Below are 17,439 nucleotides of genomic sequence, written 5' to 3' on the forward strand. Positions count from 1 at the left end.
GGTAATGGCGCTGACGTAGAAGGCCCACTGCCATAGAAGACAGCTTGATCTTTGGAGGTCTGTGACTGTGGTGCCACCTTCGGTGGGTGTCTCATGCCCCAGGCTCAGCGGCGGTGAGTCCAGTCTCATGCATCCTGTGCAGCCACAGTCGATGTGCAGGGACCACGTTCTTTCTAGAGTTCAACCTTGTCATCCTCAGTAGCAAAACAAAACCTTAATGTTCCCCACCCAGAGCACTTTCTAGTGCTTGCTAAGCGTGGTTGGTTTTTTTCAATCAAAACTGTGACACAATTATTGAAATTACATGGGGCTTTACTGAACAGAAGAATGCTTCCTTCTCTACCAGGAATTATGTGGAAGTTGGAGGGATTTTGTATTAACTGGTTCAGATCTTTCGTATTTCCAGTGGATCTGTACCAGGAGCGAACATAAAACTGACTTTGAGAAACTGTAAGAGGTGCTCTTAAAACTAGGTTTTCAGTTAAAATTTCTGCCACGGGCAAAAAGAATTTGAAGTACAAAACAAGTACTAAACAAGAGTGGGTATGTTTGTGTATGTGTGAGTGAAGCCATACCACTTGTTTCTGTAGCATGATAATTTTAGCTTTTTTAATTTGATATGAAAAGTATTACATAACTAAACCTTTGTATATTGTTGTATTCACATGGATGCATCACTTGTATGTTCCTCTGTCTTCTGGAGAAATGGTAGCTCTATTCTCTCTATGTACCTAAGCTGTTGGGGAGCTGGGGGTTGTACCCCTTCTAAAGTAGTGGGGTTTTCCCTCTGTTTTTTTTTTCTCCTAAAATATTCTTTGTCTTTGAAAATATATACATCTTTGCAACAGAATAATAAAATAGATCAGTATAAAGTCTCAGTATTTGTTTTATAAGCATAGCAGCTATTTAGTTATGATGAAACCTTAGCAGTTCTTCCTTATTTATCGGTTGTTCCTGGATGCCACTTATAGGAGTTTGTGTAAGGTGACTGCAGAGCAATCTGTATGTCGATAGTAAATAAAATACAAAATTATTCTGAAGGTACATGCTAAAAAGCTGTTATATTGCTGTTGTGTAAATAATGTTTTACATCTTACATGAGACAAAAACTCTGAAAAAGACTGCATGGCTGTAGCCCTGTAGAATGTACCACTTGTGGTGCAAATTCTACAACTAAGAGTCATAAATTTGACTATGTGATATATCATATTTTTTTAAAAAAAGTGTCAGCTGCTTTTGCTGTGCTTCTAATGTCACGTTTTATGTATGCTTCCACCTTGTCATACAGTCTCCTGGTAGTATGTGTGATTACTTATTTTTTTGCTGATGTGATGAGATACTTGTCCTTTATGACAGTGAGCTTATGTCTTGATGGGAACATCTTTTTTAAATGTGTGCCTTCTACAATAGTAAATCCTTCCCTTTCCAAAACTAAAATGAATTAAGTGCTAACTTCCCGAGTGATTGTTAACATAACTAAGTTCCTAGAAGTGAAGTCTGTTCCCAGGTTCTTGGTTGCATCATATATGTCTGAAAATGGTAAGGAGGATGTGTTCAGTAACACTATTTCAAGTTTGTATAAAACATATAATTTGTACTATATGGGCGCAATAGATAATCCCATCTAAAGTGCCTTTTATGCTGATAGTGTGATAGTAACATGTCTTTATAACTTGTTTTTTATTTTAGTAGCAGGGGTGACCTTTAAGATTACTGCGTATTCTAAAAGTTTATAAGAGGCATCGTGGATTCTCTCACAATTAATTTTTTCCATGTGAATTGTTTTCTCTCCCTGTGTTTGTGCCTTTTCTCCTTTCTGAATAGTGTCCCTAAAGCCACAACTAGGCATGGTGCACAAGCGTTTTCTTACTGTTTGTAATCGATAAACTTTCCTCCGCAGATTGTTTCGAAGCTGAAGGATGAAATTACTCTGATGGAGAGAGAGCATAATGACCTTCAGCTGCACATTGCAAGAACAGACTGGTGGTGTGAGAATCTTGGCATGTGGAAAGCCTTCATTGTCTCAGGCGAGGTAGGGGTTTTTTATGTCATAGAATGGTTTGGATTGGAAGGGACCTTAAAGACCACCTAGTTCCACCCCCCTGCCCTGGGCAGGGACACCTCCCACCAGCCCAGGTTGCTCCAAGCCCCGTCCAGCCTGGCCTTGAACCCCTCCAGGGATGGGGCAGCCACAGCTTCTCTGGGCAACCTGGGCCAGGGGCTCACCACCCTCACAGCAAAGAATTTCTCCCTCAGATCTCATCTAAATCTCCCCTCTTTCAGTTTAAAACCCTTCCCCCTCGTCCTATGGCTCCCTTCCCTGATCCCGAGTCCCTCCCCAGCTTTCCAGCTTCAGGGACTGGAAGGGGCTCTAATGTCTCCCCGGAGCCTTCTGTTCTCCAGGCTGAACCCCCCCAACTCTCTCAGCCTGTCCTCACAGCAGAGGGGCTCCAGCCCTCTGGTCATCTTCGTGGCCCTCCGCTGAACCCATTCCAATAGGTCCATGTCTTTCTTGTGCTGAGGACACCAGAGCTGCATGCAGTACTCCTGGTGGGGTCTAACAAGAGCTTTTTATCTCCTGGGTCAGTTTAAACTTGCATGAAGAGAAGAATAAAAACCTGTATATACTTTCCTTATACCTTTGTGTACACTGTGTATACTTCATATTTATGGGTGGGGGTGGGGTATGGGGGGACGGGACCCTAACCTCACCTCTTCTGATCTCCTCTGTTTCCCCAGTGACAACTATGGTGCATATAGAAAATTTCTAGTCCTCAGACACTGTTGAAATGGAGTTATAAAAATACCTGCGTATATGTGATCTTGTTTTGGCACTGGGTAAAGTAATTTGCTACCTTAGGGGCATTGTTCTCATGAGAACCGTCTCTTGTTATATTACCACACTATCACGCTTGGGTGCAGTTGCGTGTCTGCTATGTCTCTAAGATGCAGTACTTACACTTTTTGTGGTTCGTATTATTGTATTTAACAGCAGTACAGTTTCAAGGGACTAGAATATCCAGAAAGTGCTTTAAATCTGTGAGTAAGTTGAAAGGGAAGTTACATTTTCTTTTTTTTTTTTTTTTGAGTCTTGTTCTGCACTTCTGTTTGGGCCTGGGCAGGCAATTGTAGAATGAATATATAAAAAAAATAATGGAAACAAAAAGCGTTATGATCTCATGGCTTTCTATTAACAATTGCCACGAAAGGAACCCACTAAATGCTTGTTATGTAGTAACTGTAGGCTCCCACCGTACATAAGCAATCTTCTTGACAGCATCACTTCAGGGAATTAAAGATTAATTGGATCTCTACTGGCTTGCCTTCCTGTGTTACTAAGAAAATGTTCCCTGTATAAGTAGTTTCCTTGAGGTAATTTTTTTTTCTTGCAAGAAAAAATTATGTGCTGTTGAGTTTATTTGGTTGTGTCTTGAGCTCTTTCAAACTGCTGATAGATCTGTCAACAGTTAAACTCATTTTCTGTAAAAGGAGAAATAAATCCAACAAGTTAAAAACTTATGGTGCCCTTTTCTGAAAATGAAAAGCACTTTCTCAATGTGTAAATATCTAGGTTTGTTGTTTTAATGCTGTTTGCAGGTGACACAGTTGGGAACAGTGAAGCTCTTAAGTTGTCTTTAAGAGTTCTCTGTAGCTTTTTGAAGTCTGGTTGTTTTTGTTTGTTTGTTTTTTTTTTTTTTTTGTTTTTTTTTAAAACCGGCAATACTGTGCGCAGCAAAACTGCAGAACAGCAGCTTTCTGGTAAGGGGCACCAGGCGGAACTGCCCAGCAGCTCCCTTGTGACCGGATGAGAAGGCGGTTCGGCTAAATAAGAGGTTGGGAGAGGCTTCTCATTACTTGCTGCCTTAACTATAACTTACAAAGTAGAACTGGATTAGATAATTAAATGTAGGCTTGCATTAATTGTGCTGTTTGCAGCTCTGTGCTTCAAAGGGTAGGCTGGAGAAAACATTAATGTTGTAGTTACCCATGTTAATGAATTGCTTGGGAATGTTCTGCCTGCAGTTGATGATTTTAGGGGGTATGAGTAGGTGACTTTGTCTTCCTGTCTGCAGAATATGCTGTTGCTAATCCGAGCATGTAGCGCTCTGATTTTAGGGAGAGAAAAACTGGGTGGCCCTATGTTTTTTTTCCAGAAAAGCTTCATAAAAGTAAATTTTGCTGTAGAGTTTGAGCTGAAAGTGTAATAGCCTGTCATTGACCTTTTAAACTGATTTACTAAAACAGTTAATAGATAATGCCTAAAAAACTAGAATTGGGGGAAAAAAACTGCGTGTCCAAACTTGTTTGTACTCTCTTCGCTTGAAACTTTCAGTCTTTGTAGTTTTGAGTTATATAAATGCACTGGCTCTGTGTGTGTGTGAAATACTTAAAAAAAAAAAAAAAAAAAAAAAAAAAAAATCAATGTATCTGGTATAACCTACAGGTGTCTTTTGGTAACTGATATTTCTGATAAAACCGTCTTTGGAGACTGGGTATTCTAGCTGGTTGGCAGAGGTTGAAAAAAAGGCAGTAGGAACATGCAGAAGGAGGGGACTCCTTACAAGAACTGATCTAATTCTGCAGGTCGCTTCCCCACGACAGGTATATTCCCCCCATACCAGCAGGTATAAAAATTATATCTATGTAACCTAACCTGCTCTACTCGCTTTAATGGTTTCGACCTTGTATGATTTTATATTTTAACAGATGTTCCGTCTTCTCTGTCCAAAGAAAAAAGACTTGTTTCAGAGCATAACATCTTTTTAAGAATCTATTACTTTCATAAGGAATGGAGTTTGCAGGTTTGAATAAGGTGAAAAAATAGCTTGTCTTACTCATTTAAATGTCTTGGAATTTAGGATGTTTTAGCTCAGTGGCAGTTAAGAAAATTAGCTTTCTGTGAATTGAGGAAAACAACGGTGTGCTCAATGTACCTTCTTGCGTAGTCTTTCTATGTTTAAAAGGGGCTTTTAAGGGACTTTTTGTTAACAGCATTCTGGTTAGCCCCTCTTTCGCTGCTGCACAGCTCGGGTGGGCTGTTTCAGAGAGCCGCTCTGACTGAAGAAGGTTTGTGGTGAGTCACACAGTTCTTCGTTGGCTTAATGACTGGGCTAGTTTTTGTTAATCATTCCTGAAGGATGTTTGGACCAACCCTAGTGCTTCTAACGGGTGATTCAATGGCTTTCCTTGGCAGCTTGGTACTTTACTGAACTATTATTACGGGTTTTGCTAATGTTAAATTTACATTTTTACCTAGTGCAGCTAATAGCTATAGCTTCTCCTGGAAAGTAGTTAATAATATTTGTTCTTAATTTCTTTTTGCAATATTTCATTGAATGTTTCTTACTGTTACCGCACCACACACCCGGGTAAGAGATGCTCACCTCTGGCGTGCACCTTGTAGATTTTATTAAGGGATGTAGGTGTGTCAGCATCCTTGTTCCTATCTCTCTCTATCCACTTCGGGTTCCTATCTCTCTCTATCCATTTTGGGACTTTGTGCCTCATAGGGAGAAGATAGAAATCTTTACCCTTTGTGGACTAGGTATCTATAGCATGCTCACGGACAGTAAATTCTGAAATAACTACTCTTCGTGTTGTTTTGAGGCTATGGAGTTGATGCCTATGCAAAAAAAAATAAAAATATCAAAACCCAATAGCCTGAAGCCCCTTTGAATACTTGACAGCTGATTCTGTCCTTGCCAGGTAAATCACAGTGAATAACCAGAAAGACTCGTGCGTAAGCTTGAGGAAAGGGGCTGAGAAGGGGCTGAGGAGGAGACTTGTGGAAACGCCACCTTAGGGGCTAATTCTGGGAGCCCTTGCCAGTGCCATGAAACGATCGGGGCTGAGACTATCACAGGACCTTTGGACTTGGAAAACCAAACCAGAGCACAAATGTTAAGTTTATGCTCATGAAGAATCAGAGCTGGAAGAGGGTTAGGATGGTTCTCAGAAAGAACTGGATGATTTATGTTAGGGGCGGACATGCTGGGAAGCAGCTCTGAGGAGAAGGACCTGGGGGTCCTGGTAGACAGCAAATTATCCATGAGCCAGCAGTGTGCCCTTGTCGCCAAGAAGGCCAATGGCATCCTGGGCTGCATAGGGAAGACTGTGGCCAGTAGGTCGAGGGAGGTCATTCTCCCCCTCTACTCTGCACTGGTGAGGCCACAACTGGAGTACTGTGTCCAGTTTTGGGCTCCCCAGTTCAAGAGGGACAGGGAACTACTGGAGCGAGTCCAGCGTAGGGCAACCAAGATGATCATGGGACTGGAGCACCTCCCTTATGAGGAAAGGCTGAAAGAGCTGGGACTCTTTAGCCTGGAGAAGAGAAGGTTGAGGGGGGACCTGATTAATGTTTACAAGTACCTAAAGGGTGGGTTTAAGGAGGACGGAGCCAGGCTCCTTTCAATGGTTCCCAGCGACAGGACAAGGGGCAACGGGCACAAGCTAGAACATAGGAAGTTCCGTTCAAATACACGGAAAAACTTCTTTACGGTGAGGGTGACAGAGCACTGGAACAGGCTGCCCAGGGAGGTTGTGGAGTCCCCTTCTCTGGAGATTTTCAAGACCCGCCTGGATGCAGCCCTGAGGGATGTGCTTTAGGCAATCCTGCTCTAGCAGGGGAGTTGGACTAGATGATCTCTAGAGGTCCCTTCCAACTCTGAAGATTCCGTGATTTTTAGGATGGGAGTAGTAGACGTGCAGTGAAATCTCACAGCATGGGATGTGAGGTTTGGCATTTGGCAGGAACTCTGGGCTTCGTCTCTGACCTGTTGGAACTCCTTTTGGCTGGAACCAGTTGGTACGCTGGTGCCTTATCAGATGTGCAAGATGGCTTGAGTAGGCTGCAGGTGTGAAAAAGGCAAATGTGGCCCTCAGATACATCAGGAGAGGAGCTTCCATTCAAGGCAAAGTGTTACAGTTGCTCTGGAGGTGCCAGGCCATTCCGTTTGAGAAGGGGGGAATAGAATGGATTGAATGAGGAGCTACACCCGTGAGAACTGATTGTGAGAGCCCGTTTGTTTGCTTAGCTTAGCAAAAGGGAGACTCTGAGGAATAAGGCTGTCTATAAAAACACCTCAATATGGGAAAACATAAGGGAGGGGTGAAGAGTTGTTGGAATAAGTGGGGAACGAGTTTGGAAATTGAAAGGAAACTTCCAATCACCGGGGTGAGGGTCTAGAGCAGACTTTTAGTCTAACAGGGATGGAAAAAACCAATTGGTTCACGAGTTTGAATTCATTCATGATAGCAGTTGTATGGTGCCTGCCACAGCAAAGGACTAGAACTCCTGGTTTAGAAGACCCCACTAACATCCCATTTTTCTGTGCATTTTCCAGTTGACTCATTAATTTGGAAAAACAAATACACAAGTACTTAAGTTCGTCAAAAATTTTGCTTTCTTAAGAAGATCCTGAAGACTTTCAGATATTTATATAAGGGTATTTGAAGGAAGTTGTAATGTGTCTCCATCTAGTAATTAGAATTTAAATGATTTTGCACGTGGATCCTAACTTGAAAGCATGGAGTATTAAGTCCTTCCATTTTGAGGCTGTCCTTCCAGAGGGGTGACTCTCTCCTGACAACTAAAGTTCAGACGACCCTACACACGTGCAAATCCCTGCCCTGGGGATGAATGTGCAATGGCAAGTGATGCGCATGACTCAAATCAGCATTTTCAGCAGTGATCTCACAGTTTTGAACAGCGGCTGCCAGGAGGTGTTTGTGAGTCACCTGCAAACACAAACCCCGTCCGGCTCAGGGGTAGACAGGGCAGGGACTGTCCCAGGAGATCCCTCTGTGCCAGGTCCCTCTGACCTTCATTTTGGAGGCCATTCAAGCATCTCTTTCTGCAGTAGTCTGGCAGGAGAAAGGCAGTTCCCCAAATAGCTGTGCTGGGAACCAGGCACGTTTTCAGACGTTCCGACTGGTGCTTTGTATTCTGTCCGGGTGCTGCTGCAGCTTTTTTTACAACGAGATGTGAAACACAGGCCTTCAGATCGGGTTTCCCAGTGGTCCATGTGCAGCTTTAGGAGCAGTGCACCGCAGGGAATATTCTCCGTGGCTCTCTGGCAGCTCTGAGCAGATATAAAATATGAAGATACATTTTAGCTGTGTGTCTTTTACAATGATGATGTAGCCGTTTGTTAAATTATCTGTCACTAGCATTGTGTTGTCAGACCTCTACAGGCTTCTCAGAAAATGTGTCATAATTTTATGAATTTTAAAGTTTAGTCTTACCCTAATTGGATTAGTTAAACGTTCTTTAAAAACCCACCCCCAAAAGCTTAAAAATTATTGTTTTTCTCAAGAAGATTGTGTGAGAGTGGCATTTGATAATTACCGTTCTGTTATTTGCATGTATATTCAGACAAGCATTTGAGAGTTTGACTCGGGGTGTGGGGGGGAAGCTATGTATTTCAGGCATTTCCCTTATTTGCCTTTCATAATCTATTTGGCTGTCTCTTTAAAATAAGTAAAAAAAAATCCGTTACCATTAGGACATAAAAGTGAAATTCTGGGTGGCTCATCAAATTAAGAAATAATATGGTCACACTGCTGCTGTTGTCTCAAGAAAAATCGTTTAACTTCTTTGCTGTACTTTTCCCATTTGCACAATGTGGTTAATCACTCCTCCTTCCTCTGGCTGTTGTACAGCCGGATTCATTAGTATTTTTGGGAAGTTGTGAGCCCCTTGGAAATAACACTGCAGGGATACCGCGTGTCCTGTGCGTGCAGAATAGCTCAAGTCAGCAGAGAAGTCGCTCTGAGCCAGCACCCATGAAGGGTGGGAATAGTGGGAGAACAGTCGGGAAAAGGCAGGCGGGAGGGATGAAGTCTTGACAAGTAATCAGAAAGCTACATGGTAGGTACCGTAAAAACTGAAATAATACACGCAGCTGTTTCATAGAATCATAGAATGGTTTGGGTTGGAAGGGACCTTAAAGATCACCTTGCTCCAAGCCCCTGCCATGGGCAGGGACGCCTCCCACTAGAGGAGGAGTTTGAAGAAGACACGTCAGAGAGATCTGATAGCTGATGGACAGCATTGCAGAGCTATGTGTAAAGTGTTATAGTGGCTAGCTGCAGGCCCGATCCAGGACTGACATAGGATTTTGGGTAAAGTTTAGCCCATTAAGGGTACCGGTCCATGTGTAGCCTTCAAACTGCAAGAGAAGCATGGGACAGTGATGACGACGTCATTCGCAAGTCAGTCATCCAGCAGCCCAAATGTTCCATCGTTTGCTTTCAAAGTAGCATACCTTGTCTGTTGGTTTCTTCCCTACAAGGTTTTAGAAGAGAATGGAGAACAAGTGCCCTGTTACTCTGTCATGGTGAGTTTACAAGAAGTTGGTGGAGCCGAAACTAAGAACTGGACTGTTCCCAGGAAGCTCAGTGAGTTTCAGAACCTACACCGGAAACTCAGTGAGGTATGAATCCCGGTTAGGGGAGGGAGAAGATGCAAATTGCTAAAATTTGTCAGAATGATGCTTGGAGAGGGGAAAACCAGATAAAAATTTAATATTACCAGTTTTTATTCCAGCCTTTTAGCTTTCAGCCTTTTAGAGGTAGTTTTCTATCTGCATACTTCTGGCCTCTGCCAGATGCTTATAAAACTTGTTCAGAACTTTTTTTTTCCTTAATAATGAATGTTTTACTGGACTAACCCAATGTCAAAATGGTATATGCTCTGCACCGTCATGCAAGAGCTTGCTTTAAAAACTAGATTTTGTCGGTGGCTTCCAGGGAGGTATTAGAAAACACGGCTTTTGGGGACAGAGGTGGTTTCCTTTTACAGTGCTTTAACCTTTCTGTCTGCTAAGGGGTCGATAATGATGGTGGTGGGAAGGGAAAGGCTTTAGATGTGTCAGCCCACAGTGGGTAAGGGAAGGTGTTTTTTGAGGTGGTGAGAGGGGTGTGGAAGGGAGATGAGAGTACAAAGGAGTCTTTTAATTTCCATTCTGAACCACCTGTGTTTTTCTGCACATGTATGTTGAGTGAGCTCTCCTTTCTGCTACACAGTGTTTTCCCTCATTAAAGAAAGTACAGTTGCCTTCCCTCAGCAAGCTGCCCTTCAAATCCATAGACCAGAAATTCATGGAGAAATCCAAGAACCAGCTTAATAACTTTCTGCAGGTAAGAAAACACAGGCCAAACCATCAGGTGTCCAAACAGGCGAATTGAATCATGCTTCTGGAGTGGATGTTGTCTCACTCTTGACTAAAGAGAGAGCCTAGAACAAATGGGTCAGATGTAAGGTTTGACCCTACAGATGTCTAAAATGCCTGAAGTTGAGATGAGTTTGGCTGATAGTAACCATTCCTCTAGTGGTAAGTTAATTTAAACTTTGGTTAATGAATAAATAGTAAATAATGAATCCTGTAATTGCCACTTTTAACTACAATGCTTCACAATAAATTTCTTACAAATTAGAACTTCTAAAAAGAAAGTTATAAAATTGAAAACTTTAATCTTACTACTTCCAATATTTTAGAAATAGCTTCTTAAAGTATCTTTGAAGTATCTTTGTGAGACATGGTTTAATTTTTTTCTCTCACTGTACCTGTGAGCCATGTCTCAATCAGTCTTACTGGATGGCCTGACACGTCTCGTTCCTTAACAAGAAACATTTAATTGATGTGTTGTTTCTGTCATTATTTTTCTTTCACAGAAATTGCTCTCTGATGAAAGACTCTGCCAGAGTGAAGCACTTTATGCCTTCTTGAGCCCTTCCCCGGAGCACCTCAAAGTTATTGATGTGCAAGGAAAGAAGTCATCTTTTTCACTCTCCTCATTTCTGGAACGACTTCCTGGTGATTTGTTTTCTCATCAGGAGGTAAGTGGTAGAAAAGTAATCTTCCCAAATTTAATTACTTACCCAAAGTAAGCGGGGAGAGCCATTAATATAATGCATTTGAATGGCAGGTAATATTGGAAGGCATTTCCAAAGGTCACTTTTAATTTACTGTAGCTGATCAAAGAGTCAGAAATAAGTACTGTCTACAAATTTAAAAGGTGTTTATTAATACCATAAGTTTCCTGCCCTTTGATAAATATATATAGGCAAATGGGTAACCTATCACAAGTAAATGAATTGCAGTCCATGTGGGATTGTTTATTTTTTATAGCAGAATTTCCCACTTTTTGTGCTTTTGACACGTGTATTTCAGAGGGTGTAAAAATAATTCTCTATTCAGAAGCTTCTCTTAGCAGGGAACAGCTGTGTGTTCTTAATAATTTCTGGACAACGTCTGAAGCAAAGCTAGTTTTGATAAAGAATTTTGGCAAACGGTACAGGCTTGCCGAGGGAATTTGCAAATACAGGCAGGAGCCCATATGGGCCAGTCAGTTGGAGAATTTGATACTAAGTCATAAAAAAACATTGTATTTCAAAATGCAGTGAAGAATAGATTAGTGACTAAAATAGCTCGTTGACTAAAATTGACCGTAATTCCATGGCTCTCTATTCTGTGTGGTTCATGTTGCGGATATGCAGCTTCCAAGGAACGGTTTCTGTTCCCTTTTTTAGTTAATACCTTATACAAAATAATAGTTGTCTGCAGTGAATGATCCTTCTGCAGGATAAATGGGGTTTGGGCAACTTGTACAGTTCTAGCCTGTTAATAGGCAAAAAGGTGGTCTTGCATCTCTCTGGGATAAGAAAATCCTATGTATTTTAATTTTTAAAAATTGCACTCCATTTGCATGTAGGTGCTGAATGCATGTCTCATTTCAGAGTAATAAATATAAGTAAGTTTGAGAAACTAATTTTACACTTCAATAGAAGTACTGCAATTCTAAAAACAAAAGTGCGTTCACTAAAGTGACTGTCAGGTAGAAGTAGCATAAAAGCATAGAAGCATGAAGCTAGTTGTATTTCGCTATTTAATTGAAAAACATCCTCAAGAAAAAAGCCAGACCGCATGTATATTGTATTATGGCGAGTGTGTAGGAGGAGAGAGTTAGGAAATATGGGAGAAGGAAAGGGAGTTTGTAATGAGAGTGCGTGAGAGAGGAGAGAGAACAAAGAAATGAAGCAGAAATGAAGCAACTGGTACTGAATAAGCGGGAAGGAAGTAGAGCAACAAACGCACAGAGAATGTGGCAACAGAGGAGTTAGATCACAACTTCTTAGTTTAAATTTAATGCTGTTTCTTACTTGTTTTGTTACTTGTGGGATTAGGAATTGAATTTTGGCTAGACTGTATTATGCCGGGCACTGTGCAAATGCAGGCAAAGACCATCCTGCTTCACGTCCACCTTCCCTCCCCTCTCCCCTCCTCCCCTAAGCTTAAACATAAGATGGGACAAGAGAATACATATGGAGTGGGCGTAGGAAACTGTTACCCCCACTGAATTCAGTATGACAAACTTTTGTCTTCGTTTAAAAATAATGATAAAATTAAGTGGAGGGAGGGGAATTGTGAGGAGGTCTGGGATCAGCTCTCATTTTTCTTGGACACCCTTGTCTTTCAGCGTGAGCTTTAGATCAGCTCAGTCTTGCCCAGTGATAGCATTTTGGAGAATTTACTAAGGCAGTTCAACTAGGATTAAATTGTTTGGTACAAGGTCATTAATGAAGTTAGTTGTGTTAAAGCACACATTACAAAGCTGTTACAGTTGTGTTCTCTTTGCAACTAAGAATTCCTGGTTTAGTTTGTATTTTGGACTTTGTAGAAGAGAATGCTCTCTTACAGCTCTCTCTTTGCCCTTTATGTTTCGTCTCACGCTTTTCAAATACGTGTTACAGCAACAATATTACCTCTTGAGTGCTGTTTTCAAGATTAGATATTGCAGCAATTTCAGATCTCCTTGGACAGGGCTAGCTTTAGAACATATCTCTTAGCTCTCAAAACTAAAAACACATCAGAGGAAAAAAAATGCAGTTGATATCATCTAGAGGAAGGGCTTTTAGGTTTATGAAGTGTTAAAGGGTAGAAAAAGCACTGTGGTGTAAGAATATACACTTGTTATTGCATTTTCTAAATGATAAGGGATTCATGGAACAGCAGAAAAAATAGAGCAGGGACCTCGGAGAGGTCGTCGGGTTTGTCCCCCTTCTCCAAGCAGGCTCAACTGTATGGACAAAATTCTTGGCTTGTGTTGGTCTAACGTGTTTTTAAACCTCTGAAAAAGTGATGTTCTCTGGCCAAGAAAGGCAGCGTGTCCCAGTTTTCTGCTGTCTTCATGGATAGAAACCTCTTCGTACTGTCTAACCTAAATCTCCCTTCTTTAGCACGCTAGCTCTTGTCCTCTCTGCAGCAAACCCAAACAGTTTGGGTTAGGATCATCTTGGTTATCGGGAGTTACTACTGTCCTTTCATCTTTTATTCTTTTATTTATTACACTGAGCAGCCCCAATTTCTCCTAGTTTTTGTTAGGTTGTGTTTTATTTAGTTCTTACGGTTTTGCTCTGGACTTCTCTGATCATCCATATTTTTCTTGGAAATGTGGTTAAAATTTGAAACATGATGCTCCCACTAGATTTTCCTATTCCCATGTATGAAAATAATTTTTTATGTGTGTCAAACAGTGTTTGTGCTTAAACATCCTGGTGTTACACTTGCCTCTTCCACAGCAGTATGGCCCTGGGGTCTTTTTCTGTAGTATTATCAATATCAATTGTTCCGTTTCCCGCATTTGCACAGTGAGTTATTGCTGCTTTGCATCTGTCTTTATCAAACCCTGTGGGCTCAACTCCAAATTCAGTAAGCTCACCTGCAAATTCAGTAAGCTTATTTTCTGTTCTGTTGCCCAAGTGCTTAATGAAAATATGGAATGATGTCTACTATGAAAAATTAGAGAAAACATAATTTCTTGAATAATTAAAATACCCAAGGGCCAAGAAGCCTATTAACCAGAGGAAGATAATGAGCAGGACTGGAGCTTGCTCTAGACTGTCTCTCTTTCTGGAGAGAACTCGGTTCATCATCAGTCCCTTTGCGTGCTTGTGTGGTAAGATGGGTAATGATTTGTGGTTTCCTTCTGTGGCATTTCTTGCCAGTATGGTTTGGCTTTTTGTTCCCTGCCCTCAGTCACCGTTCATTAGCAGAAAGCTTTAAAAGCTGGGGACTCGTCAAGCTGTGGAAGTTGGTAAACAGGGGAGTCTACGTGGACGTTTATTGTTTGCTTCAGTGCGGTGGGGTTTTTTCTTTTGTTTTTCTGGTTACGAGGAGAGAAGGAGCGGCTTGAGCAATGCTAGAGAAAATGCCATATGGGACACAGGAATCGAAGGGTACAGGATATAGAAACGTTGGAATATTGCAGCACTATTCATAGAGTGCTATGCAGTGCCATGCCTGCCAGCCAGGGACTGGAAATGTACCCAAAGGCAATGATGGGCTTTAGATGGGATTTGGAGGGTGTGAGGAAGGAATAAGACAAACTGATGTACAGCTGAGGGACTGTAGGATGCTCTCTGTATAGCAGGGGTCAAATGACAGGCAAGGGCTGACTGAACGATTGTGACTGTAAGAATAAGGTCAAGAAAGATACCAAAATAATGCAAGAGAAATAGAGCCAATGAAGCAGGTCTTCCAGACTAGGTGATGGGGGGGGGGGAGGGGAGAAAACCCACAACAGTGTTAGATGATGGAATGATAAGGAAGAAAGAAAGGCAAAGGAAGAGATGATGGATTTCTTTGAAAACTAGAGCTGAGGAAAAAAAATCTGTATGCACAACATTCTGACCATTCCTGAAACAGAATTCTGGGGCAATGCACCAGCCTCAGCGGGCTCGCGTCTCCTCACTGCGGCTTTGTTCTAAGCACAGGCAGGCAGGGGAAAATCCAGGAAAGCAAAGGGATGTGCTGGCTACCATGAGTAGGTGGTGTAGTCCTGGTGCTGAAGCAGATCTTCATGACACTGAGAAACAACCTGCTGTCTGCTCTTCATTCTTGAATAAATGGTACGGCCAAAACTGAGGTGGTTCATAGAATCATAAAATGGTTTAGTTTGGAAGGGACATTAAAGATCATCTGTTCCAACTCCCCTGCCCTGGGCAGGGACACCTCCCACCAGACCAGGTTGCTCAAAGCCCCATCCAGCCTGGCCTTGAACACCTCCCCATCCTGGGTGTCCTTCAAGGTGGTGTGTCAGAGGAGGCTTTGCAGTCACAAACCCCTCTGAGTGCCACCTCCTCCTTACAGCTCTCACCTGCTTCCTGGCAGTATACGGCTCCATCACCTGCTTTCCCTTACCCAGCTCATGTTGGCAGGGCAGTATAGGCAGTGAACCCCACAAATCTGGGCAAATCCACCCAACATTGAGGTGCTTACTGGGGCAAGGCTGCAGGCAGAAGATCTAGCAGTGGTTATGACTCCAGCAGTGCAGCGTGTCCTCATCGCTCTGGTCCGGTGGGAAGTGCAATCCCTTTTCAAAATCCCTGTGGGGTTGCTGTTCGGTGGCTCCAGTGCCCTTTCTTACACGGGCTGGCTGTGCTCCTCCCTCAGGGCATGGGAGTAATTAAATCCATTCTGGAAGGAGGGTGGGGAACTGCAGTGCCTACCCATGTTGTGTCTCTCTTCCTAGGAAGAAACAGAAGAGGATAGTGACCTGTCGGACTATGGAGAGGAGGTGGATGGGAAAAGGGACTCTCTTGCTGAACCATGTTTCATGCTGATTGGAGAGATTTTTGAGCTGCGAGGAAGTAAGCTGTAAACCTGCTTATTTGCTAGTGGAATCTGTTGGCCAAGAAACATGGGGCACTTCGTAATTCGTATTTTTCTGCCAGTTCAATAAGTGGAAATGTTCTGGCAATCTACATAGCTGGTTTGTTTGGAACAGAGCTGTTCTGCAGTAGTTCATAGCTTTGGTGCATTCATTCAAAAGTGAAATTCTAATATAAAGTGGCAGTAAAAATATAACTGGTCAGGGAGAGCATTTGCCTTCAATATTCTTAAGTTTTTCATTTAAAAAAAAATCTGGGAAAAACAGAAAAGTACAAAAGCATGTTTTCTGTAAACAGGCTGCATGTTAGAATGTATGAACTATGAGGAAGGAAAGATGGCTTTATTACAGAAGGTCACTGACAAAGTAATGTAATTTTAATGTCTATTTTAAGTGTATTATGTACACATTTTAGTTCTACAATTTGGATGGTGGAAAAGATGCTGAAATTGTGGCATCTTTCAGTACCAGAATTTTTTTTTTCCTCCTTTACGTAACTAAACGATGGTAATAAAGAAAACTACTTTTGCTTCTATTTGAATGTGCAGCCACACTTGATGCTCTATGAAATTATTTCCAGGGTAACTATTACAAGATGCAGCACCTTCCAGAAATGGCAGATGTATCTTCCAAATATAGACTTTCTCGTGCTGATGGAGAACAGCATGATGGAAAGATTAACCAGTAATTACTAGGAAGCACTCACATTTGTTTCCTTCATTTGTAATGAAGAGGAACTGCTTGGTTTATTTGAGTGAAAATGTTTTCAGAATTGTAATGATGCTGCTGTGTGTAGAACATTATACTAATAGACATGAAAAGGGTGTGAATTTTGAGGGGTTTTCTTTTTTTCTAGTAGAAAAGGGGTTTGGAGTAGGTGTATGGCTCAATAAACTTGAAATATTCTTAAACGTAAAAGTTCACAGTATAAAGTACAAATGCATATTACAATACGTTTATGTAACCTGCAAGCGTTAAAAATCATATAGCAAACAGGACAGGGAGAGCAGTCAAGAAAAAAAGAGATCCATGTACAATTAGTGAAATCTTGTTATAACAGGAATGTTTACTGTAGGGGCGGGGTGGTTTTTGGGTGGGGAGGGCAGGGGGGAAGATTTTGGACATGATCATGGGTTCCCTAAAGTTATTAATCTCTTGATCTTTATTTTCTGTCATTTTTCATTGTTCTAGTGTTCAAGTGGGTCAGAAAAACATTAATTGCACTAGTACAAGTCACTTTTGGAAGAACTATCAACAAGTAAGTAGCTGTTAACTGAACCTGCATTGTTGTTCTATGAAAAAAAGGCTGAAAGCAGAATTGCTAAAAAAAATAATCTGGACATTCTGTTGTATATGATAATCTGCATTTGTTTTCCACAGCTCAATTGACAAATACATTATATTGATTAGAGAAGACACAAATTTGTAAATCTTCTTTTTTTTTTTTTTTTTCCTACACAGGGCTTTGCTTTTGGAAGAACGCAGTATTCCATGGGATTTCATTTTTGTATTTATATAGATATATAACAAAAATTACTTTCTGTCTTGTTTTTCTGGACAGAGTGGCTCTGAACGGCTTTTATTGGTTTGTGTTTTATTGTGCAGTCCCATGAAATTTTTGACAGATCTGAAACAGACCTGGTTTCCATTTTCAGGGATTTCTTTCAAATCATAGAATCACAGAATGGTTTGGGTTGGAATGGACATTAAAGATCATCTCGTTCCAACCCCCTGCCCTGGGCAGGGACACCTCCCACCAGCCCAGGT

General features: G+C 41.6%; 1 protein-coding gene across 1 annotated transcript in view; it reads left to right on the forward strand.

Annotated features, from left to right (window-relative positions):
- The window catches only part of SNX25 (sorting nexin 25), a 92,140-nt gene that overhangs the window by 67,593 nt on the left and 7,108 nt on the right, over positions 1-17,439 (forward strand). The window contains exons 11-16 of the mRNA XM_054202529.1: positions 1,901-2,032; positions 9,294-9,434; positions 10,027-10,140; positions 10,676-10,840; positions 15,535-15,652; positions 16,864-16,930. Coding sequence (XP_054058504.1) covers positions 1,901-2,032; positions 9,294-9,434; positions 10,027-10,140; positions 10,676-10,840; positions 15,535-15,652; positions 16,864-16,930 — 737 coding nt within the window. The remainder of the gene's footprint in view (positions 1-1,900; positions 2,033-9,293; positions 9,435-10,026; positions 10,141-10,675; positions 10,841-15,534; positions 15,653-16,863; positions 16,931-17,439) is intronic.

The sequence above is a fragment of the Rissa tridactyla genome, chromosome 5 (genome assembly GCF_028500815.1).
Source record: "Rissa tridactyla isolate bRisTri1 chromosome 5, bRisTri1.patW.cur.20221130, whole genome shotgun sequence".
Lineage (NCBI taxonomy): Eukaryota > Metazoa > Chordata > Aves > Charadriiformes > Laridae > Rissa > Rissa tridactyla.